This window comes from Cherax quadricarinatus, chromosome 60, assembly GCF_038502225.1.
Source record: "Cherax quadricarinatus isolate ZL_2023a chromosome 60, ASM3850222v1, whole genome shotgun sequence".
Taxonomy (NCBI): Eukaryota; Metazoa; Arthropoda; class Malacostraca; order Decapoda; family Parastacidae; genus Cherax; species Cherax quadricarinatus.
The window spans coordinates 18,689,858-18,715,034 of record NC_091351.1 but is presented as its reverse complement, the minus strand read 5'-3'; the positions used below and the strand labels follow the sequence as shown (position 1 = coordinate 18,715,034).

Genomic DNA, 25,177 nt, shown 5'->3' with positions numbered 1-25,177 from the left:
GCACTTTCACCATCATTCAACACTATCATTCACACATAATCACTGTTTTTCAGAGGTACTCAGATATAACAGTTCAGATGCGACTCCAAACAGCAAATATTCCAAATCCCTCCCTCCTTTAAAGTGCAGGCACTGTACTTCGCATTAAAGAAATTTGACTAATTCAAGAAGAAAGGCTGGATATCCCATTCACTCACCTTAATCCTATTCAATTTGCAAAATAAAAATAAACAGGCAAGCTGGAAATAAACCAGTTACTAACCTCAAGGCAAATGCGTTCATATTCTAATTTGGCTTGGTTTTTTAGCCTCTTGAGATGATTGGTGACTTGGAAGCTAAGGGAGTTGTCGAGGTTATCCGGAACAAGGTTGGGGGCACCCATTCGCCCAAGAGCACGTTTCAGGGGCTGTGGAAATTATTTTGATCAGTGATCTTAAAATTCATGTACATATAAAAATTCATACACAGAACATCCTTGACACAAACATCTTTAAAAAAACTATAACACCAACAAGATCAAGGAACTTTTTGCCCAATACAGTAAAAATAAAACTATTAGCATAAAGGAATAAGTTATGGCAGGAAAAAAAGGAATATAAATGTATAAAGTCAAGGATTATGTGGAGTAAAATAAAGGTTGGATGTGAAAAGTGTGTTACAGTAAGTGTTTATGCACCTGGAGAAGAGAGAAGTGTAGAGAGAGAGAGAGAGAGATTATGGGACATGTTGAGCAAGTGTGGGGGGAGATTTTAACCAAGTGGAAGAGCACTTGTGGTTGGGGATCTTAATGCTAAAGTGGATAAAAATGTTGTAGAGGGAGCATTAAGTAAATTGGGGTGCCAGGGGAAAATGAAAATGGGAGGCCTTTAATTGAACTATGTGCAGAAAGAGGTTTGGTAATATGTAATACATATTTTATGACACAGCACGAAATGAAAGTAGTTTGCTAGATTATGTATTGGTGGATACAAGGTTGATGGGTAGACTTCAGGATGTACATGCTTATAGAGGGGCAACAGATATACAGTGGACCCTCGACCAGCGATATTAATCCGTTCCTGAGAGCTCATCGTTAATCGAAATTATCGTTAGTCGAGTTAATTTTCCCCATAAGAAATAATGGAAATCAAATTAATCCGTGCAAGACACCCAAAAGTATTGAAAAAAAAATTTTTACAACATGAAATATTAATTTTAATACACACAAACTGAAGAAGACATGTACAATTACATGACACTTACCTTTATTGAAGATCTGGTGATGATTGATGGGATGGGAGGAGGGGAGAGTGTGGATGGTGTTAGTGTTTAGAAGGGGAATCCCCTTCCATTAGGACTTGAGGTGTCAAGTCCTTTTCCGGGGTTACTTCCCTTCTTTTAATGCCACTAGGACCAGCTTGAGAGTCACTGGACCTGTCACACAACATATCTGCCCATAGAGGCCTGTACCTCCAGTTCCTTTATGACATTCCTAAAGTGTTTGACAACATTGTCAGTGTCACAATTAAACACTTGTTCAGGTTTCAATTCTTCACTGTCTATGTACTCCTTGAATTCCTGCAAATATTTTTCAGCTGATTTTTGGCCCGAACTGGCAGCCTCACCATGCCTTACCACACTATGCATGCCACTACGATTCTTAAATCTCTCAAACCAACCTTTGCCGGCCTTAAATTCACTCATATCACCACTAGTTGTAGGCATTTTTCTAATTAAATCGTCATGCAACTTCCTAGCCTTTTCACATATGATCGCCTCAGAAATGCTATCTCCTGCTATCTGTTTTTCGTTTATCCACACCAATAACAGTCTCTCAACATTTTCTAACACTTGCAGTCACTGTTTCGTAATCACAGTTGTACCTTTTGCAACAACAGCTTCCTTGATTGTCGTTTTCCTTGTCACTATAGTAGAGATGGTTAATTGGGGTTTGGTATACAACCTGGCCAGCTCCGACACACGCACTCCACTTTTGTACTTTGCAATTATCTCTTTCTTCATTTCAATAGTCATTAGCACCTTTTTTCTCGAAGGGTTGGCACTAGAAGCTTTCTTGGGGCCCATGGTGACTTATTTTGCAGAAACAAGCACCAAAAACACTGTGATAATATGGAATGTACCGAATGTATCCTTAGGTGCGAGCACACTGGCTGGCTTGTAAACACTGGCACACATGGGGCAGTTCAGGCTACACGTGGACACGTCTCAGACGAATCGTGTATACCGGGTTTTTTAACGGGAACCAAGGCAAAATTTTTGCGTTAGAACCTATCACTTACCAGAATTATCGGATACCGATGGCATCGCGAACCGGGGGTCCACTGTACTTTACAAACAATAGAATACATGACACTTACCTTTAATGAAGATCTGGTGATGATAGGATGGGAGGAGGGGAGAGTATCGAAGTTGTTAATGTTTAGAAGGGAAATCCCCTTCCATTAGGACTTCAGGTAGCAAGTCCTTTTCCGGGGTTACTTCCCTTCTTCTTTTAATGCCACTAGGACCAGCTTGAGTCACTGGACCTCTGTCGCACAACAAATCTGTCCATAGAGGTCTGTACCTCCCGTTCCTTTAAGATTTGTCTAAAATGGGCCATAACATTATCATTGTAATAGTCACCAGCACGGCTTGCAATAGCTGTGTTAGGGTGATTTTCATGCATAAAGGTTTGCAGTTCAACCCACTTTGCACACATTTCATTAATTTTTGAAGTAGGCACAATGGATTCCACAACTGGCATAGGCTTCTCAGGGTTAGCCGTTCAAACCTCTCAAAATCTTTCTTAATTTCCATACTAATTCTCACCCTTTTTACCACAGGGTTGGCACTAGAAGCTTTCTTGGGGCCCATGGTGACTTATTTTGCAGAAACAAGCACCAAAAACACTGTGATAATATGGAATGTACCGAATGTATGCTTACATGCGAGCACACTGGCTGGCTTGTAAACACTGGCACGCACGGGGCAGTTCAGGCCACATGTGGACGCATCCCGGACGAATCGCATGTGGCGGGTTTTTTAACGAGTGGTGAGGCAAAACTTTTGCGTTAAAATGTATTGTATACCAGATTTAACGTGTACCAATGCCATCGTATACCGGGGGTCCACTGTATTTGCGATCTCTGTTTTGAAAACACACTTGCACCTTTTGCAACACCAGCTTCCTTGATTGCCTTTTTGTTGGGCAAGATAGTAGTGATGGTTGAATGGGGTTTGTTAAATACCCTTTCCAACTTCAATATATGCACTCCACTATCATACTTTGCGATTATCTCTTTCTTTAATTCAAAAGTACACCTCACCCTTTTTACCACAAGGTTGGCACTAGAAGCTTTCTTGGGGCCCATGGTGGCTTATTTAGCAGTTACAAGCACTAAAAACACTGGAATAATACAAAATATATCGCAGGTACACATGGACATCCTCACTGACTTTGTACACAATGGCACACTGGCTGGTATATGGAGTGGCCAGGGACCCGCTCAGGCCACGCTTGGGACGAAAGCCCTTAGCCGAGTTATCTGGCATTAGACGAGCCAATATTTTGACGCCAAAGCAAGCCATTAGCCGATTTTGGCATTAGCCAAAGCCGCCGTTAGCTGAGGGTCCACTGTAATGTATGTTAGAGCTGATTTCTTCTATTCCGTTTATTATAACATACAGTACACTACTGTATAAACACTTAAAAATATACCAGAAATGTTATAAATGGTGCAAAGGCGACATTAAAGCAATATCAAAGATGGTTGACACAAACCCACTACCATTATAATATGCTACTCACTCACTGACAAATTCATGTACCGACTTGGTCTTAGGAACAGAACTCCATCGTTAAGTGAGGAGAGGTTGTATACAGGTGCTACTCAACTTATAACTGTTACATTCTGATGAACCCGTCATAAGTTGAAAATGTACGCTGAATATATGATAAATAAATAACTAGGTAAACAAGCAAATAATTACTCTAACTAAATACTAGTACTGAAAAGTAAATAAATGAATACAAGTTTATCTTATCAATAAATGTACAGTAACATACAGTACTGTGTGACAGTGATATTTCAACTTCAGATAACACCATTGTAAAGTCGAAATGTCGTACGTCCCATCATGATAAAGTGAGGAGCATTTGTACATGATAAAATATATTAAATACTGAAGGGAGACCACTACAATCACAAGTCTGTTCCTATATCTACAGAGGTAATTATAAGACAAAGGTCAATCTCATGGTATGGTTTTAACCCTTAAACTGTCCAAATGTAGATCTACGTTTTTTCAACATTTGAAAGTACGTAAAAAAGTAGATTTTTTTTTTTACATTTGAAAAAGTTTAAAAAAAACTTGGATCTATTTTTTTTTTATATTTGAAAATATGTAAAAAACGTAGATCTACTTTTGGAGCTCTACGCATGTGAACGTAGATCTGCTTGGACAGTTTAAGGGTTAATAGAGCAAATGAACACTAATTTAAAACAGCTTAAAAGTGTAATTTATGATTTAATGCTTTAAATATTATGCATTCCTAAAAATTTTGAAAATTAAACACAAATAAAGGAAGACATAAAAATTAAATGTGAAACTATAGCTTACATTTGCATAATATGGAGGCATCGAACGAAGGTAATTATCAAATGGTGTTCTCCATTCTTTGGTTGGCTTTAAACGATGCGTCTTGAACAGTTCATCCAAAAGTGGTAAAAGTACTGGGTAGTTGTAAGGCATGACAAATAAGTTGACAGTTTGCAGTGTTGTGCTGGCCTTCAGGTAGCCAAATGGATGACCAACGTCACTATTTTTGCTGCTGTTAGGAATGTACACCTGTGTTACAGAAGTTTGGCATTAATTTTTTCCCAATTAAGGTCTACAGAAAGAAAAGTAAACCCTAGTACAGTAAACCCTCATACATAACTACACCACATATCACAAGAAATAACCTTAAAACTACGCATTTAAAATCTAAATAAATAACCTGCAAAATTTGGGTAGTACAATCAACGGTTTTCCAGAATCTGCTCACTGGGCAGTGAGTAAGCTCCAAGCAGTGTCCCTCCCCCCATCCTTCCTTCCCAAATCTGTCCACCACCCTCTGCAACTTTTCAGAATCTCCCCCAAAGCACAGTGTCATCAACAAAAAGCAACTGTGACAACTCGCACTTTGTCTTAGCGTTTTTATCTTTTAATCCCACACATCTTACTAACACCTGAGCATTCACTTTTCTTACAACCCCATCTATGACTTGTGAAATTGTAATGACATGATTGCAAACAAACCATACCACGGGCGGGATTTGAACCCACGGTCAGAGTCTCATCTATAAATACCGAATAACTGAACCTTATAAATTATATATCCTAAATGTTTCTTACAATTATATCACATAAATGTTAAACCTAGGACCCAATCTAACTTTGTTATTTTTTAAATACACTACCTAACAGAATACTCCATTCTACTGAATGTACAGCAATGCATGCAACCATATGACCTGTCTTTGTAATACTCATTTGTGCTTTATAGTTATCTGTTTACAATAATGTCTTATCATTGATTTCATCACTGCTTAGTTAATCTTAAGTTAATTTTAAGCCAGCCCGTAATGCTATGCATATAAGTGGCTTTGGCATGCTGCTCTTACCTGTATTTTTTTGTACCTCTGTATGTATGCTCAAATTACTAAATAAAAATAAATAAATAAAATAAATAAATAAATAAATAAATATTGAACAACCATGGTGACATCACACATCCCTGTCTAAGGCCTAATTTATTTTTTCATTAACACAGCGGCCATATCCCGCCAAGGCAGGGTGGCCCGAAAAAGAAAAACTTCCATCATCATTCACTCCATCACTGTCTTGCCAGAGGCAACATTAACACCCCTCCTTCAGAGTGCAGGCATTGTACTTTCCATCTCCTGGACTCAAGTCCGGCCTGCCAGTTTCCCTGAATCCCTTCATAAATGTTACCTTGCCTAACTTTTACTGGGAAATAATCTCCCTCCCTCTCTCCTACAAATTCTAACCTCAGCCACACTATCCTCATAAAAACTCTTCACTGCTTTCAATAACCTACCTCCTATTCCATACATTTGCAACATCTGCTACATTATCCCCCTATCTGCCCTATCATATGCCTTTTCCAAATCCATAAATGCCACAAAAACCTCTTTACCTTTATCTAAATGCTGTTCACCTATATGTTTCACTGTGAACACTTAGCCTACACACCTCCTACCCTTCCTAAAGCCTCCTTGTTCCTCTGCAATCCTGCTCTCCATCTTACTCTTAATTCTTTCAGTAATAACTCTACCATACACTTTACCAGATAGTATACTCAACAGGCTTATTTCCCTATAATTCTTACACTCTCTTTTGTCCCCTTTGCCTTTTCACAAATTATACATGCTCTATATCATACTACTACTACTTTCAACAAACCAACTGTATTCCACTGAAGCAATGTAGCCCAAAAAGAAAACAAAAGTTTCTCTTTTTAATATTAGTAATGTATACAGGAGAAAGGGTTACTACCCCCTTGCTCCTGGCATGTTAGTCGCCTCTTATGACACCCATGGCTTACAGAGGAAGAATTCTGTTGCACTTTCCCATGGAGATAAGAGGAAATGAACAAGAACTAGTAAGAAAATAGAAGAAAACCCAAAGGGGTGTGTATATATATGCTTGTACATGTATGTGTAGTGTGACCTAAGTGTAAGTAGAAGTAGCACGACTTACCTGAAATCTTGCATGTTAACGAGACAGAAAAAGGACACCAGCAATCCTACCATCATATCATACATTATTATAATTATACTAATTATACATTTCCATAGTTTTAAGAGTGATTTATCTACTTTAGCTTATAAGGAGTATATAAGTGTTTAAGTGAGAAAGTTATAGTGTAGGAGTATGCAGCTACTGAGGTACATACATTAAATCAATTGACTACCCACACCTTACAAGGTAAGGCAAAGTAACGTTAATTTGGTTAATAATGTGAAAGAAGAGGTATAGGTAAGATACCTAGAGGCTGCACGTGTCTAAATTTTCATCTTGTCGGTACTGTATACCATTCATGTACAACTTGTCAGACACTGCAGCATCATGAAATCTTAGTTCAGAGGACATCTACATAACCTTCCTCATGGCTATTACTACTACCACTAACCCATCCCTTGGGTATGACCTACTTCCACTGGGAAATCCCACCTACCAGTGACTGCCCTCGTCTGTTATCCGTCCCTTTCCACCTGATGCCAGTATATAAGCACCAGCCTTCTTGCCTGTGGTCCAGAATCTTCACGACTATGGTGCTCTTCACACCAACTCCAAGGCTGAGGGACTGATTACCTCATCTTTTGTATACAGCTCTACTGTCTTCCATTCATGTCCTTGAATTTGTATTGATAAAGCCACTGGATAGTGAAACGTCTACAATAAGGATACCCAGATGTTGTACAAGTGTCTAAATTTTCATAGGCAACTCTCGTCCCACCTGCTGCCCATTATTTTAACAATACAGCAGTAATATTTTGAGAAAGGAAGTGGAGAGTTGCTATTTCCCTGTTGGTTCTGGTTTTGCTTTGGCCCAAGAATGTAGTGTTATCTTCACTTCCATTATACATGATATTATTGGCTCCTCGTGCATAAATCATACATAATAAAAGTTATACAGACAACTGGGATATGTATTGCACATAGATTTAGAAATCTGGTAATGAAATGTGACCTATACTGTTTTAGAGATGTAGGCACTCTGACTCCTTCCAACATTTTTGTATTAGCATTTTTTATTTACTGTGAATTTATCAAATACATTAATCTTTCATACATGTTAGCTTGGTACAGGTGTAGTAGTGAGTTCATATATGTTTAGACAACTTGATAGGAAATTTAGCTTTTATTTTTACCTATTAACATGTACCAAGAGTGTATCCACTGATAAAGCTTGCTACATTCAACGTGCCACTGTGAATAAGTGAGTAAGAAACATGCAACAGTTTATCTTTACTGTTGAGACACTTCACTTGCTCAGCAGGCTTCTTCAGTCATAATATAGATGTGACTTAAATATAAGAGACAACAGCCCTCAGCCATTGCCAGTGTTCAGCTCCATAGCTTCAAGCAAGGTGAATCCTGCTAGGCAGGAAACAAGTTTTGGTAATAGATACCAAACTGTTACAAGTTGTTTCATCTACTTGTGTAAATGTCATTACTGTACAACACTAATATGATCATACTTGGCACTCACTAACCCATATTAACCCCTCTCCACACACATCAAATACTTTAAGTAAAAATTAGCAGAACTTAAGGCAGCATACTCTACAGTAATTTTTACCTAGTAAAATATTAAAAAAAAAATTGTTTAGCAAATTTGCAGTGTCTAGCACACTATTTTTCCATTATGTTTTTTACTACACATAAAGCTAATTTTCATCAAGTGCTAATTTTCAACGCTGTATCAGATGCATTAAGAGAGCATTTATTATATATAGAATATTAAGTAACTTAAACCAATAAATTACAACATATCTTTTGATCAATTTTTGCTAACTCTTAAGAATTAATCATAGTTTACATAAACTTTAAGAGGTACTGACCTGCCAGCAAACAGTTGGCTGCTTCCTTGAAAGGATGAACTGTGTCAATGGGGAAGGTTCCAGTTCATATTTGTCAAATGGTAAGTTATCAATTACCATGGGTTCTTGACTTGTACAAGTGAATTTTACATTAGGATGAGCACTTCTTGAAGGCTGGAAGAGTGTAAAGTAATTTATTAAAATCTTGCCAGGTTAGTGTTGAATTAATGAATATTTAATATACAAATAAAACTTGAGACTGGTCATCAGGTTTTTCTACAACCATGCAGGGTTACTCTTTACCATCTAGTTTAATTATTTACTTATGGTAACTTTCATTAATGCTTCATCTACCAATCACTTACATAGACCCAAAAATTCTAGGCCTTCAAAATAGCCACAATCAGCCTGGTTAGGCCTACATCAGAGAAGAAATGGGTCTCCACCATAGGTGTGCATAGTATAAAAAAAAACTGTTGTGCATAGGCCATTATGTAAGCCAGTAAATGCCATTTATATCTAATTTAGTGTTTACTAGGGATGTGCCAAAGTATCGTTTTCAGCAGGTATCAGCTATTTTTTATGGTACTGGTATCAGTATTGACCGATACCAACCGATATTTTTAAAATATTAACCCCTTCGCTGTTAGTACTGCAAAATTACAACTCTAAAGCCAGTGTCAGTCCCGTAATACAACAACAAAGCTCTAGCGGTTTGTTGCAGGAGAAAGCTGGTAGGCTTACGTATGAGAGAACAGGTCTGTGTGGTCAGCAAGCGCAGCATAAAAAATAATCCTGCAGCAGGCAGTGCATAATGAAAAAAAAAAAAAACTGTTTTTGGTTTAAAACAGTGACTTTGTAGAGTATTTCTGTATGGCATTTATGGATGTACAGTGGACCCTCCCTTTTCGTTGGGCTCTGTTTTCAATCATTTCCGTCATCGCTGATTTTTCCGTAAAATTATTGGCTTCGTTTTCGTTGCTTTCCTCCATTCTCGTCGGTGGTATGGCACATATCCAAGCATGCTGTCCACACAACCTCCCACAAATGCATTCTGAGGGGGCAGTCACTTAGTTTCTCGGTGAATGAACATTATCCTGTGAGGCCACAGGAAACACTTCTTAACCCTTTCAGGGTCCGTGCCGTAGATCTACGACTTTACTTTGAGGATCCAAACCGTAGATCTACGCCATGAGCTCAGCTCACTCTGATAAGCCGTGAGAGGTAAGTTTGGGCCTAGATATGAGAGAATACATCTATGTGGCATATGTGCACCACATAAAACAAATCCTGCAGCACCGAGTGGATAATGAGAGAAAAAAACTGAGACCGTAATTTTCTATTAAAACAGCGACTTTGCAGTGTTTTCTCATATGTTTTTTATAGTTGTATTTGTGATTTCTTGGTCTCATTTGATAGAAAGGAAGATATATTACAGAAATGGAGATGATTTTGATTGGTTTTAGTACTAAAAATGCCTTGAAACTGAGCTCAAAGTAGCAGAAATGTTAAATTTTTGCCGATGTTCAAGAGTAAACAAATGACCTCACACGTCTAATACACGCCAGCTGGTGGGTCTAATATACGTTCACAAATGTGGTGATATTATTTATACAATTACAGTGGACCCTCAACCAGCGATGGTATCGATTAACGATAAATATGACTAGCGATTCATTTAAACGCAAAAATTTTCCCTTGACTAGCGCTTAAAAACCCGACCAACGCTTTTCGTTCCGTACCATACGCGTCCACTTTGGCCTGAGCGCGCCTCACTTGTCCCTTTAGTGCCAGTGTTTACAAGCCAGCCAGCCACTGCGGTCGCTTCCAAACATACAACTGGAACATTTCTCATTATCACAGCTTTTTTAGTGATTGCACCTGCAAAATAAGTCACCATGGGCCCCAAGAAAGCTTCTAGTGCCAACCCTACAGCAAAAAGGGTGAGAATTACTATGGAGATGAAGAAAGAGATCATTGATAAATATGAAAGTGGAGTGCGTATCTCTGAGCTGGTCAGGTTGTATAATAAACCCCAATCAACCATCGCTACTATTGTGGGCAAGAAAACGGCAATCAAGGAAGCTGTTCTTGCCAAAGGTGCAACTATGTTTTCGAAACTGAGATCACAAGTACTCGAAGATGTTGAGGGACTGTTATTGGTGTGGATAAACGAGAAACAGATAGCAGGAGACAGCATCTCTCAAGCGATCATATGTGAAAAGGCTAGGAAGTTGCATGACGATTTAATTAAAAAAAATGCCAGCAACTAGTGATGTGAGTGAATTTAAGGCCAGCAAAGGTTGGTTTGAGAGATTTAAGAAGCGTAGTGGCATTCATAGTGTGATAAGGCATGGTGAGGCTGCCAGTTCGGACCACAAAGCAGCTGAAAAATATGTGCAGGACTTCAAGGAGTACATAGACAGTGAAGGACTGAAACCTGAACAAGTGTTTAATTGTGACGAAACAGGCCTGTTTTGGAAGAAAATGCCAAGCAGGACGTACATTACTCAGGAGGAAAAGGCACTACCAGGACATAAGCCTATGAAAGACAGGCTTACTTTGTTGATGTGTGCCAATGCTAGTGGTGATTGCAAAGTGAAGCCTTTATTGGTGTATCACTCTGAAACCCCCAGAGTGTTCAGGAAAAACAATGTCCTCAAGGCTAATTTGTGTGTGCTGTGGAGGGCAAACAGTAAGGCATGGGTCACTAGGGACTTTTTCTATGACTGGTTACACCATGCATTTGCCCCCGATGTGAAAAATTACCTAATTGAAAAGAAATTAGACCTTAAGTGCCTCCTGGTATTAGACAATGCCCCTGGTCATCCTACAGATGTGGCAGAGCGACTTTCTAGGGACATGAGCTTCATTAAGGTGAAGTTTTTGCCTCCTAATACCACTCCTCTCCTGCAGCCCATGGACCAGCAGGTTATTTCCAACTTCAAGAAACTGTACACAAAAGCTATGTTTGAAAGGTGCTTTGTAGTGACCTCAGAAACTCAACTGACTAAGAGAGTTTTGGAAAGATCATTTTACCATCCTCAATTGTGTAAACATTATAGGTAAGGCTTGGGAGGAAGTGACTAAGAGGACATTGAACTCTGCTTGGAAAAAACTGTGGCCAGAATGTGTAGACAAAAAGGATTTTGAAGGGTTTGAGGCTAACCCTGAGAATCCTATGCCAGTTGAGGAATCCATTGTGGCACTGGGGAAGTCCTTGGGGTTGGAGGTTAGTGGGGAGGATGTGGAAGAGTTAGTGGTGGAGGACAGTGAAGAACTAACCACTGATGAGCTGCTAGATCATCTTGAACAGCAAGAGGGCAGACCTGAGGAAACTGCTTCGGAGGAGGGGAGAGAAAAATTGAAGAAGTTGCCTACTTCTAAGATTAAGGAAATCTGTGCAATGTGGCTTAAAGTGCAAAGCTTTATGGATGATAATCACCCTGAAACAGCTACTGCAAGCCGTGTTGGCAACCTGTACACTGACAATGTTGTGAACCACTTTAGGAAAGTCATAAAGGAACGAGAGGTACAGGCCTCTATGGACAGATATGTTGTGCGACAGAAGTCCAGTGACTCTCAAGCTGGTCCTAGTGGCATTAAAAGAACAAGGGAAGTAACCCCAGAAAAAGACTTGCTGTCTCAAGTGCTAATGGAAGGGGATTCCCCTTCTAAACAATAAGAAGATAACGCTCTTCCCTCCTCCCATCCCATCAATCATCACCAGATCTTCAATAAAGGTAAGTGTCATGTAACTGTGCATGTAATCTTCAGTTTGTGTGTATTAAAATTAGTATTTCATGTGGTAAAATTTTTTTTTTTTCATACTTTTGGGTGTCTTGCACGGATTAATTTGATTTCCATTATTTCTTATGGGGAAAATTAACTTGACTAACGATTATTTTGACTAACGATGAGCTCTCAGGAACGGATTAATATCGCTGGTTGAGGGTCCACTGTATTACAATATTGCATGACAGTAAATCTTCTATTTTTTGGTTTGAATAAAAATTCATTATGTGAATTAAAAATCAAAATGGAATTCATTTGTAAAGCATGAAAACTTAACTAATGAACAGAGGAAATGTTAGTTTAGTGCCAGGAATGCCTGCACTGTTTATTCTGGACCTTATTTTGAAATTGGAATATTCTGAACTTTGCACTAAATTGGCCAAATTACCAATTTCCAATCACTTTATTCTGTAGTTCAAACAGTTGAGTTGGCGATTTCTTGTGCTCAATTGATAGAATAGAAGTAATACTCGTGAAATAGCTAAGAATTTCATCGACTGGAATGAGGCAACTGACCTAAAATGGGAGTCAAAGTTGGCAAAATCGCCGATGTGTAAGTATCGCTGACACATCAAAATTCGCGAGAGCATAATTTCGTCAATTTTCCATCAAATTTCATACTTTTTGTTTTATTACCTTCAGAAAATGATTCTCTGCCATTTCATATAAAAAAATAACAATTATTTTTTTTAAATTCTTGGACACTGGTGCACACTTTGAAATTTGGCCTATGGACCCTGAAAGGGTTAATAATTCATTGATTTTTGCACGTGTTTATTCTGTGTGACTGCTAAATAAGCCACCATGGGCCCAAAGAAAGCTGCTAGTGCCAGCCCGTTGATAAAGAAGGTGAGAAACACAATAGAATTAAAGAAAAAACTCGTAGCAAAGTACCAAAGTTGAGGAGGAAGAGAGAGGGGAGAATGTGCCTTCTTCAGTGATCCAGTGATTCTACGATATGTACGATACTAAAGCAGGAGTCAATAAAGGCTATAGTGCCAGCCAGCGATAAAGTGTAGCAAGTAAGTTAACCTTTTCACTGTTGCAACCCCAAATCCTGATAGAGAATCTTTTCCCGATTGTAATGACACCAAAAGAACGAAATTTGGTGGAGACTGAAAATTTAAAACCTGAACAAGTGTTTAATTGTGACAAAACAGGCCTGTTTTGGAAGAAAATGCCAAACAGGACCTACATTACTCAGGAGGAAAAGGCACTTCCGGGACATAAGCCTATGAAAGACAGGCTGACATTAATGTTGTGTAGTAATGTTAGTGGTGATTGCAAAGTGAAGCCTTTATGGGCACAAGGAAACTTTTCTTGGACTGGTTCTATGGTGTGTTTGGCCCCTCTGTGACAAAATACCTCCAGGAAAAGAAATTGTCACTCAAGTGCCTCCTGGTAACGAACAATGCTCCTGCTCATCCTCACGACTTGCAAGAGGAAATTGCAGGGGAGTTTGGTTTCGTTCAATTGATGTTTTTGCCTCCTAATACAACTTCTCTCCTTCAGCCCATGGACCTGCTGGTCCATGGGTTGGAGGAGTGTTTCAAAAGTGCTTTGAGGTGTTTCAAACATGCAGTGTTTCAAAAGTAGTGTTTCAAAAGTGCTTTGAAGTGACCTCAGAAACTCAAATGACCCTAAGATAGCTTTGGAAAGATCACTTCAATATCTTAAGTTGCATAAACCTTATAGATAAGGCTTGGGAGGGAGTGACTTGCAGGACTTTGAACTCTGCTTGGAGGAAACTGGCCATAATGTGTACAAGAGGGATTTTGAAGGGTTTGGGGCTAACCCTCAGGAGCCTATGCCAGTGGTGGAAGCTATTGTGTCACTGGGGAAGTCCTTGGGGTTCGAGGTTTGTGGCGAGGATGTGGAAGAGTTGGTGCAGAACGACGAGGAAGAACTAACCACTGCAGACCTGCAAGAGCTTCAGGTGCAACAGCAACAGATCACACCTCAGGAATGTTCTTTGAGCAGGAGAGAGAGAGACGGAGGAAGACGACTTCATCAAGCATTAAGAAAATGTGTTCAATGTTGACACTCCTGTTTCCCATTTTAGGGAAATCCTAAGGGCATGTGAGAAACAGAGCTCTTTGGACAGATATTTTGTCCGACAGGGCACCAGTGACTCTCAAGCTGGTCCTAGTGGCATTAAAAAACTAAGAAGGGAAATAACCCCACCAAAGAACTTAGTACCTCAAGTCTTTATGGAAGGGGATTCCCCTTCCAAACAATAAAACACCTGCATCATCTGCCCTCCTATCATCTCAAAACTCATCAACAACTCCACAATAAAGGTAAGTGGCATTTAATTATTGTTTATTTGGCATGTCCCATTTGTTTTTGTGTAGGGAAATGTATATTTCATGTAAAAAAATTATTTTATTTAATACTTTTGGGTGTCTGGAACGGATTAATTTTATTTCCATCATTTCTTAACCCTTTCAGGGTCCTTCCTGTAGATCTACGGCTTTACGGTGAGTGTCCAAACCGTAGATCTACGCCATGAGCTCAGCTCACTCTGATAAACTGTGAATGGTGCATTTGGGCCTAGATATGAGAGAATACATCTATGTGGTATGTGTGCACCACATAAAACAGATCCTGCAGCACACTGTGTATAATGAGAGAAAAAAAATGAAATCATGATTTTTCGATTAAAACAGAGTTGAATAACTATAGGCCAATATCCAACTTACACCCTCTCTCAAAAATCTTCGAAAAATTAATTCATAAACGAATCTACTCCTACCTTATCTCCCAAAACATACTCAACCCCTGCCAATTTGGATTCAGGCCTAATAAAAATACTAATGATGCTATTATACACATGCTAGAACATATATACACTGCAATAGAGAAAAAAGAAGTCCCACTGGGGATCTTCATTGACTTACGTAAAGCTTTTGATACAGTTGACCATGACTTGCTCCACGTAAAATTATCACACTATGGTATAAGAGGGCACTCCCTCAACTACCTCAAGTCATACCTCAGCAACAGAAGCCAATATGTGAACGCAAATGGGGCAAACTCTTCTGCACAACCAATTACAGTTGGTGTCCCACAGGGAAGTGTCCTTGGCCCTCTTCTCTTTCTCCTATACATAAATGACCTACCAAATGCTTCTCAATTACTCAAACCCACACTATTTGCTGATGACACAACATACGTCTTCTCCCACCCGAGCCCAGTCACGCTAGCCAATACTGTAAATACCGAATTACAGAAAATATCTACCTGGATGAGTACTAACAAACTTACACTAAACATTGACAAAACCTACTTCATTCAGTTTGGTAACAGAGCTACAGATGTCCCTCTTAACATAATGATAAACGGATCACCTATCACAAAGCTAACAGAGGGAAAATTCTTAGGAATCCACCTTGATAATAGACTCAAATTTCATACACATATACAACAAATTTCTAAGAAAATTTCCAAGACTGTAGGCATACTATCGAAGATACGGTACTATGCTCCACAGTCAGCCCTCCTGGCCCTATATCACTCTCTTATTTACCCCTATCTCACCTATGGAATTTGTGCATGGGGCTCAACAACAAGTAACCATCTCAGACCACTAATTACCCAACAAAAGGCTGCAGTTAGAATGATAACAAATTCTCACTACAGGCAGCACACTCCACCAATATTCAATACACTCAACCTACTCACCATACAAAACATCCATACTTATTACTGCACCTATTACATACATAGAACACTCAACTCTGATATTAACCCTCCCCTCAAACATCTCCTTGCCAACCTCAACAGAACACATGACCATAACACAAGGCACAGATCACTCTTTGATATTCCTCGTGTCCATCTCACGCTATGCAAAAACTCAATGCACATAAAAGGCCCTAAAATCTGGAATTCATTACCTGTAAATATAAAAGAAACACTACCTGTTTATAAATTCAAGTCTCTTCTCAAAGATCACTTACTCACCCAAAACCAAATAAATACTGAATAACTGAACCTTATAAATTGTATATCTTAAATGTTTCTCACAATTATATCACATAAATGTTAAACCTAAAACCCAATCTAACTTTATTATTTTTTAAATTCACTACCTAACAGAATACTCCATTCTACTGAATTTACAACAATGCATGCAACCATATGACCTGTCTTTGTAATACTCACTTGTGCTTTATAGTAATCAGTTTACATTAATGTTTTTCACTGATTTCATCATTGCTTAGTTAATCTTAAGTTAATTTTAAGCCAGCCCGTAATGCTATGCATAGTATAAGTGGCTTTGGCATGCTGCTCTTATCTGTATTTTTTTTTGTACCTCTGTAAGTGTGCTCAAATTATAAATAAATAAATAAATAAATAAATAAATAAATAGTTGTATTTGCGATTTCTTGGTCTCATTTGATAGAATGGAAGACATATTACAGAAATAGAGATGATTTTGATTGGTTTTAGCACTGGAAATGGCTTGAAACTGAGCTCAAAGTAGCGGAAATGTTAAATTTTTGCCGATATTCAAGAGTAAACAAACGACCTCACACGTCTAATACACATCAGCTGGTGGGTCTAATATACATTCACAAATATGGTGATGATATTTATACAATTATTACAGTATTGAATAACAGTAAATCTTCTATTTTTTGGTGTGAATAAAAATTCATTATGTGAATAAAAAATCAAAATGGAATTTATTTGTAAAGCCTCAAAACATAACTAATGAACAGAGGAAATGTTAGTTTAGTGCCAGGAATGCCTACATTGTTTATTCTGGACCCTATTTTGAAATTGGAATATTTTGAACTTTGTGTTAAATTGGCCAAATTAACAATTTCCGATCACTTTATTTTGTAGTTGAAACAGTTGACTTGGCGATTTCTTGTGCTCAATCGATAAAATAGAAGTAATACTAGTGAAATAGCTAAGAATTTGGTTGATTGGAATAATGTAATTGGCCTAAAATGGGAGTCAAAGTCGGCAAAATCGCCGATTCGTAAATATCGCTGACACATCAAAATTCGCGAGAGCATAATTTCGTCAATTTTCCACCAAATTTCGTACTTTTTGTTTTATTACCTTCACAAAAAGATTCTCTACGATTTCATAAGAAAAAATAACAAATTTTTTTTTTTGAAAATTCTTGGACACTGGTGCGTGACTCCAGATTTGGGCCTTGGACCCTGAAAGGGTTAAGGGGAAAATTAACCCTTTCAGGGCCAAGAGGCGCTCTCCTAAACTTGTTCTCAGGGTCAAAAATTTTATAGAATTTTTTTTTTCTTATAAAAAGATAGAGAATCTTTTCCCGATCATAATGACACCAAAAGTATGAAATATGATGGTAAACTTACGGAATTATGCTCTCGCAAAGTTAGCGGTCTCGATGATGTTAACGCATCGGCAATTTCACAGACTGAGCCCTATTTTCAGCCAATTCCAGTGTACTAGTAGACAAAAATCATAACTATTTCGCTAGAACTCCTTTTTTTCAATCGAATGAGTACAAGAAACAATCCATTTACCAATTTCAACTATCCAATAAAGTGGTCAGAAATTAGCAATTTTGCCAATTCCACACAAATTTCAAAAGATGCAAATTTCCAAATAGGGCCCAGAATAAACAAGAAAGACATTCCTGACACTAAAATAACATTTCCTCTGTTCATTAGTCATGTCCCCAGGCCCCTCTTATATTTCTTTAGCTTTCCACTTTCAATTTTTATTCTAACAAAAAATAGAAAATTTGCTGTTATGCAGACTACTGCATTAGTGTAGAAATGGTATAAATAATATCAGCGCACTTGTGAAAGAATACTAGACTCACCAGTTGATGTGTATTGGACGCGTGGCATGATTTGTTTACTTTTGAACTTTGGCAAAAATCAAACATTTCTGCTATTTTGAGCTCAATTTCAAGGTACTTTTCATTGTGAAACCAATCAAAATCATCTCAATTTCTGTAATATGTCTTCCATTCTATAAAATGAGACCAGGAAAACTAGAATACAACCATAAATACCATACGAATATACAGTGCAAAGTCGCTGTTTTAAACCAAAAACACGGTCAAAGTTTTTTTTCTCATTACACACTGTGTGCTGCAGATTTTTTTTTTATACTGTGCACACCAACCACAGACCCATTCTTTCATATGTAGGCCTACCAGCTTTCTCTCACTAGATTTGAAGGCGCTAGAATTTAGGCGTACTAGTATGTCAATAACCCTGGTGTGTAAGCCATACTAGCACGTCGGAAACACTGAAAGGGTTAATTCGACTAACAGCAAATTTGACTAACGGCTAGCTCTCTGGAACGGATTAATGCCGTTGGTCGAGGGTCCACCGTATATACGTCAAACACGGTAGCTCGTAAGACGTTCAGTGGGCCCTGACTTACGATGACCTCAACCTACGATAAAACCGACTTACGATGCTTGTCAGCGTAAAAATTTGACCCCGACCTATGTTGAAAAATTCAACATGCATCATCCGTCCCATACGCATCCATGCGTCTGGCTTGCCTGAGTGCGCCTCAGCTGGCCTGCCTTCAGTTAGTGTGCCAATGTTCACAAGCCAATGTGGTCGCTTTCACTCATACATTCAGAACATTTTCTATAATTCCAGTGTTTTTAGTGCTTGTAACTGCTACATAAGCCACCATGGGCCCAAAGAAAGCTTCTAGTGCCAACCCTGTGGTAAAAAGGGTGAAAATTACTATTGAAATGAAGAAAAAGATAATTAATAAGTGTGAAAGTGGAGTGTGTGCCTCTGAGCTGGCCAGGTTGTACAACAAACCCCAGTCAACCATCGCTACTATCCTGGCAAACAAAAAGGCAATCAAGTAAGCTGTTGCTGCGAAAGGTGCAAGTATCTTTATGAAACACAGATCACAAGTACTCGAAGATGTTAAGAGACTGTTACTGATGTGGATAAACGAAAAAGAAACATCGAGAGATAGCATCTCTAAAGCGATCATGTGTGAAAAGGGAAGGCAGCTGTATGACGGTTTAATTAAAAAAATGCCTGCAACTAGTGGTGATGTGAGTGAATTTAAGGCCAGCAAAGGTTGGTTTGAGAGATTTAAGAAACGTAGTGGCATACATAGTGTGATAAGGCATGTTAAGGCTGCCAGTTCGGACCAAAAAGTGGCTGAAAAATATGTGCAGGAATTCAAGGGGTACATAGAGGCTGAAGGACTGAAACCCCAACAAGTGTTTAATTGTGACAAAACAGGCCTGTTTTGGAAGAAAATGCCAAGCAGGACCTACATTACACATGAGGAAAAAGCACTGCAAGCCTATGAAAGACAGGCTAACCTTAATGTTGTGTAGTAATGCTAGTGGGAATTGCAGAGTGAAGCCTTTACTCGTGTATCACTCTGAAACTCCCAGAGTGTTCAGGAAAAACAATGTCATCAAGGCTAATTTGTGTGTGATGTGGAGGGCAAACAATACAGCATGGGTCACTAGGGTCTTTTTCTATGTCTGGTTTTACCATGTGTTTGGCCCCACTGTGAAAAATTACCTCCTGGAAAAAAAATTGGAGCTTAAGTGCCTCCTGGTATTAGACAATGCTTCTGGTCATCCTTCAGACATGGCAGAGCGAATTTCAGGGAAGACGAGAATCATTAAAGTGAAGTTTTTGCCTCCTAATACCACTCCTCTTCTCCAGCCCATGGACCAGCAGGTCATTTCAAATTTCAAAAAACTGTACACCAAAGCAATGTTGCAAAAGTGCTTTGAAGTGACCTCAGACACTCGACTGACCCTAAGAGAGCTTTGGAAAGATCACTTTAGTATCCTCAATTGTGTAAACCTTATAGGTAAGGCTTGGGAGGGAGTGACTAAGAAGACCTTGAACTCTGCATGGAGGAAATTGTGGCCACAATGTGTAGAAGAGAGGGATGTTGAAGGGTTTGGGGTTAACCCTCAGGAGCCTATGCCAGTTGTGGAATCTATTGTGGCATTGGGGAAGTCCATGGGGTTGGAGGTTAGTGGGGACGATGAGAAAGAGTTGGTGGAGGACAACAATGAAGAACTAACCACTGATGAGCTGCAAGAGCATCTGCAACAGGAAGAGGTCACAAATGAGGAAATTGCTTCAGAGGAAGGGAGAGAGAAATTGAGGAAGTTGCCTTCTTCAAAGATTAAGGAAATGCATGTAAAGTGGGTTGACCTGCAAACCATTATGGAAGAAAATCACCCTGACACAGCAATTGCAAGCCATGCTGGTGACTTACAATGATAATGTTGCGAACCACTTTTGGAAACTCTTAAAGGAACACGAGGTACAGATCTCTATGGACAGATTTTTGGTGCGACAGAAGTCCAGTGACTCTCAAGTTGTTCCCAGTGGTATGAAAAGAAGAAGGGAAGTAACCCCAGAAAAGGACTTGCTACCTAAAGTCCTTATGGAAGGGGATTCTCCTTCCAAAAAATATGTACACCTTCATCTCCCCTCCTCCCATCCTATCACTCATCACATCATCTTCAATAAAGGTAAGTGTCATTTATTCTTCATTACACAATATATATTGTGCAAGAATCCTTCTGTTTGTGTGTAGGAAAAATGTATATTTCATGTGGTAAAAAATTTTTTTTTTCATACTTTGGGGTGTCTGGAACAGATTAATTTGATATCCATTATTTCTTATGGGGAATATTAATTCAACTTACGATAATTTCATCTTAAGATGTGCTCTCAGGAACGGATTAATAACGTAAGATGGGGTCCACTGTACATATTTTTTTTATTTATTAACACAGGCCGATTCCCACCAAGGCAGGGTGGCCCAAAAAAGAAAAACTTTCATCATCATTCACTCCAGAGAGGGTGCTTTACACTACAAAAGCTACAGTTATAAAACTGCAACATTAACACCCCTCCTGCAGAGTGTAGACACTGTACTTCCCATCTCCAGGACTCAAGTCCGGCCTGCTGGTTTCCCTGAATCCCTTCATAAATGTTATTTGCTCACACTCCAACAGCATGTCAAGTATTAAAAACCATTTGTCTTCGTTCACTCCTATCAAATATGCTCATGCACGCTTGCTGGAAGTCCAAGCCCCTCGCACACAAAACTTCCTTTACCCCCTCCCTACAACCCTTCCTAGACTGACCCCTAACCCGCCTTCCCTCCACTACAGATTTATACACTCTCGAAGTCATTCTGTTTTGTTCCATTCTCTCTACATGTCCGAACCACCTCAACAACCCCTCCTCAGCCCCCTGGATAATAGTTTTGGTAATCCCACACCTTCTCCTAATTTCCGAACTACGAATTCTTTGCATTATATTCACACCACACATTGCCCTCAGACATGACATCTCCACTGCCTCCAGCCTTCTCCTTGCTGCAACATTCATCACCCATGCTTCACACCCATACAAGAGTGTTGGTACAACTATACTCTCATACATTCCCCTTTTTGCTTCCACGGACAAAGTTCTTTGTCTCCACAGACTCCTAAATGCACCACTCACCCTTTTCCCCTCATCGATTCTGTGATTCACCTCATCCTTCATAGACCCATCTGCTGACACGTCCACTCCTAAATATCTGAATACATTCACCTCCTCCATACTCTCTTCCTCCAATCTGATATTCAGTCTTTCGTCACCTAATCTTTTTATCCTCATAACCTTACTCTTTCCTATATTCACTTTTATTTTTATTTTTACATACCCTACCAAATTCACCCACCAATCTCTGCAACTTCTCTTGAGAATCTCCCAAAAGCACAGTGTCATCAGCAAAGAGCAACTGTGACAACTCCCACTTTGTGTGTGATTCTTTATCTTTTAACTCCACACCTCTTGCCAAGACCCTCACATTTACTTCTCTTACAACCCCATCTATAAATATATTGAACAACCACGGTGACATCACACATCCTTGTCTAAGGCCTACTTTTACTGGGAAATATTCTTCCCCTCTCCTACATACTCTAACCTGAGCCTCACACTCCTCGTAAAAACTCATCACTGCTTTCAGTAACCGACCTCCTATACCATACACCTGCCACATTGCCCCCCTATCCACCCTGTCATATGCCTTTTCTAAATCCATAAATGCTACAAAAACCTCTTTACCCTTATCTAAATACTGTTCACCTATATGTTTCACCGTAAACACTTGGTCTACACACCCCCTACCTTTCCTAAAGCCTCCTTGTTCATCTGCAATCCTATTCTCTGTCTTACTCTTAATTCTTTCAATAATAACTACCATACACTTTACCAGGTATACTCGACAGACTTATTCCCCTATAATGTTTGCACTCTTTTATCCCCTTTGCCTTTATACAAAGGAACTATGCATGCTCTCTGTCAGTCCCTAGGTACCTTACCCTCTTCCATACATTTATTAAATACAGTGGAACCTCAAAAATCGAACTGCTCCCAACTCAACCAATTATGTAAGTGTATTTTTGTAAGTGCTTTTATAAATGTATTTTTGAGGGTCTTAAATGGTCTAATCTAATTTACATTATTTCTGATGGGAATAAATTCGTTCGGTAGTGGCACTCGAACAGCCTTCTGGACTGAAGAAAGTTTGATGTTTGAGGTTCCACTGTAATAGCACCAACCACTCCAAAACTGTATCCCCTCCTGCTTTTAACATTTCTATCTTTATCCCATCAATCCCAGCTGCCTTAATCTCTTTCATTCTACCCACTGACTCACGAACTTTCCCCACACTCACAACTGGCTCTTTCTCACTCCTACAAGATGTTATTCCTCCTTGCCCTATACATGAAATCACAGCTTCCTTATCTTCATCAACATTTAACAATTCCTCAAAATATTCCCGAAACCTCTAACTCTTCATTTAATAACTCTCCTCTCCTATTTTTAACTGTCAAATCCATTTGTTCCCTAGGCTTCTTCAACTTATTCATCTCTCTTTAAAACTTCTTATTTTCAACAAAATTTGCTGATAACATCTCACCCACTCTCTCATTTGCTCTCTTTTTACATTGCTTCACCACTCTCTTAACCTCTCTTTTTCTCTCCATATACTCTTCCCTCCTTGTATCACTTCTATGTAAAAACCTCTCCACTATATATATATGACCGAAACAGTCAAAGGGTTAAGCGATTAAGTGATAGAAAAAGGGCGACATGAAACCGACTCCTCCAATGTTATTGGAGGTATGTAGGGTCAATGACAAACATACACCGCCCTGCCTATCTTCCATCATCCTAAACCAATGCCAGCATCTCCAAGGTACAGTAAGTGTAAATATTTCTTATTTATAAAATGTAAATACTTCTTATTTATAAATTACGTACATTGTTTGTATGAATAGTGTTGGTGGCTTTTGCTGCGGCCTCCACTACCACTAATATGTACGGCTTCTCTCAGTGGCCCTTATAAACCCAACACCACCACTCACTCCTCACATACGTAATGACATTTTATTCATTCTAGAGTATACATCATGTTTCTTTGTTATTAATGTTGTTTATTATGTAATATTAGATGAATTGTGATAGATAAATAAGCCGTGGAATACAGTTTTTCCCTATAAAATGTACGTATTTTTTGTTTATACTTTTGGATGTCTGAAACGGATTAATTGGATTTACGTTATTTCTTATGGGGAAAATGGTTTCAGTTTTAGTCGATTTCACATTTCGTCAGACTCTCTGGATCGAATTAGACAACAAGGGAGGGTCCACTGTACTCTCGTTTTCTTGGTCCCATTTGATATAATGGAAGATATATTACAGAAATAGAGGTTATTTTGAAAGGTTTACCAAATAAAAGTAGTTTGAAACTGTGCTCAAAGTAGCAAACAATGTTAGATTTTTGACTATGTTCAGGAGTAAACAAATCATGTCACACATCCAATACACGCCAGCTGGTGGGTCTAATATGTATTCACGAATGCGCTGATATTATTTATACAATTATTACAATGATGTAGTAGTCTGGCTAACTGGTTTCCCTGAATCCCTTCATAAAAGTTATCTTGCTCACATTCCAAGACCACATCCATTAAAAATCAATTGTCTCCATGCACTCCAATCTAACATGTTAACCCAAGCCTGCTGGATGCTCAAGCCCTAAAATTCAAAGCTTCTTTTACCCCCCCTCACCCCAACAATTCCTGGGATGACCCCTCCCACTCCTACCTCCCACCCCAGATTTATACACCCACTTCGTCAACTTATCCCTATCCATTCTTTCTACATAACCAGATCATCTCAACCTCTCCTCAGCCCTTTGAATTATAGCCTTCATCACCCCCACATCACCTTTTAATTTCTACACTCTGTATTCTCTGCATGTTATTCACACCACACATGAAACTTCCACTGCCTTTAGCCTCCTCCTGTGCTGCATCATTCACATCTCATGTGTTACACCCAAACAACAGTGTTGGTACCGTTATACTCTTGACACAGTCTCTGTTTCACCTCCATGGATAACCTCTTTCTTTCCAGAGATAATTCAACACACTACCCACATTTTCCCCCTTCATCTATTCTACAGCTCACCTTATCTTTCACAGACCCATCCGCTGACATGTCTAATCCTAAATACAGTAGAACCCCCATATCCACTGATTTGGTACCGGCAGTTTCAGTTATCCACAGTTTACTGTGGCCCAAAAATACCTCTTAATTTTGCATAATAATGGCCCCAAAGTGTAGTTCTTCAAAGCCCAAGTGAAGTGCTTCTTATCAGTAAAAATGATAATTCTCCATTTTTTTTTTTCAACCGGCCGTATCCCACCAAGGTAGGGTGGCCGAAAAAGAAAAACGAAAGTTTCTCTGTTTAAATTT

General features: G+C 39.0%; 1 protein-coding gene across 5 annotated transcripts in view; it reads right to left on the bottom strand.

Annotated features, from left to right (window-relative positions):
• Positions 1-25,177, bottom strand: part of IntS6 (integrator complex subunit 6) — a 438,513-nt gene that overhangs the window by 100,433 nt on the left and 312,903 nt on the right. For all 5 annotated transcript variants that reach the window (XM_070097997.1, XM_070097998.1, XM_070098000.1 and 2 more), the window contains 3 exons: positions 8,613-8,765; positions 4,600-4,827; positions 263-406 (listed from right to left, as the gene is read on the bottom strand). In XM_070097997.1, the coding sequence (XP_069954098.1) occupies positions 263-406; positions 4,600-4,827; positions 8,613-8,765 (525 nt within the window). The remainder of the gene's footprint in view (positions 1-262; positions 407-4,599; positions 4,828-8,612; positions 8,766-25,177) is intronic.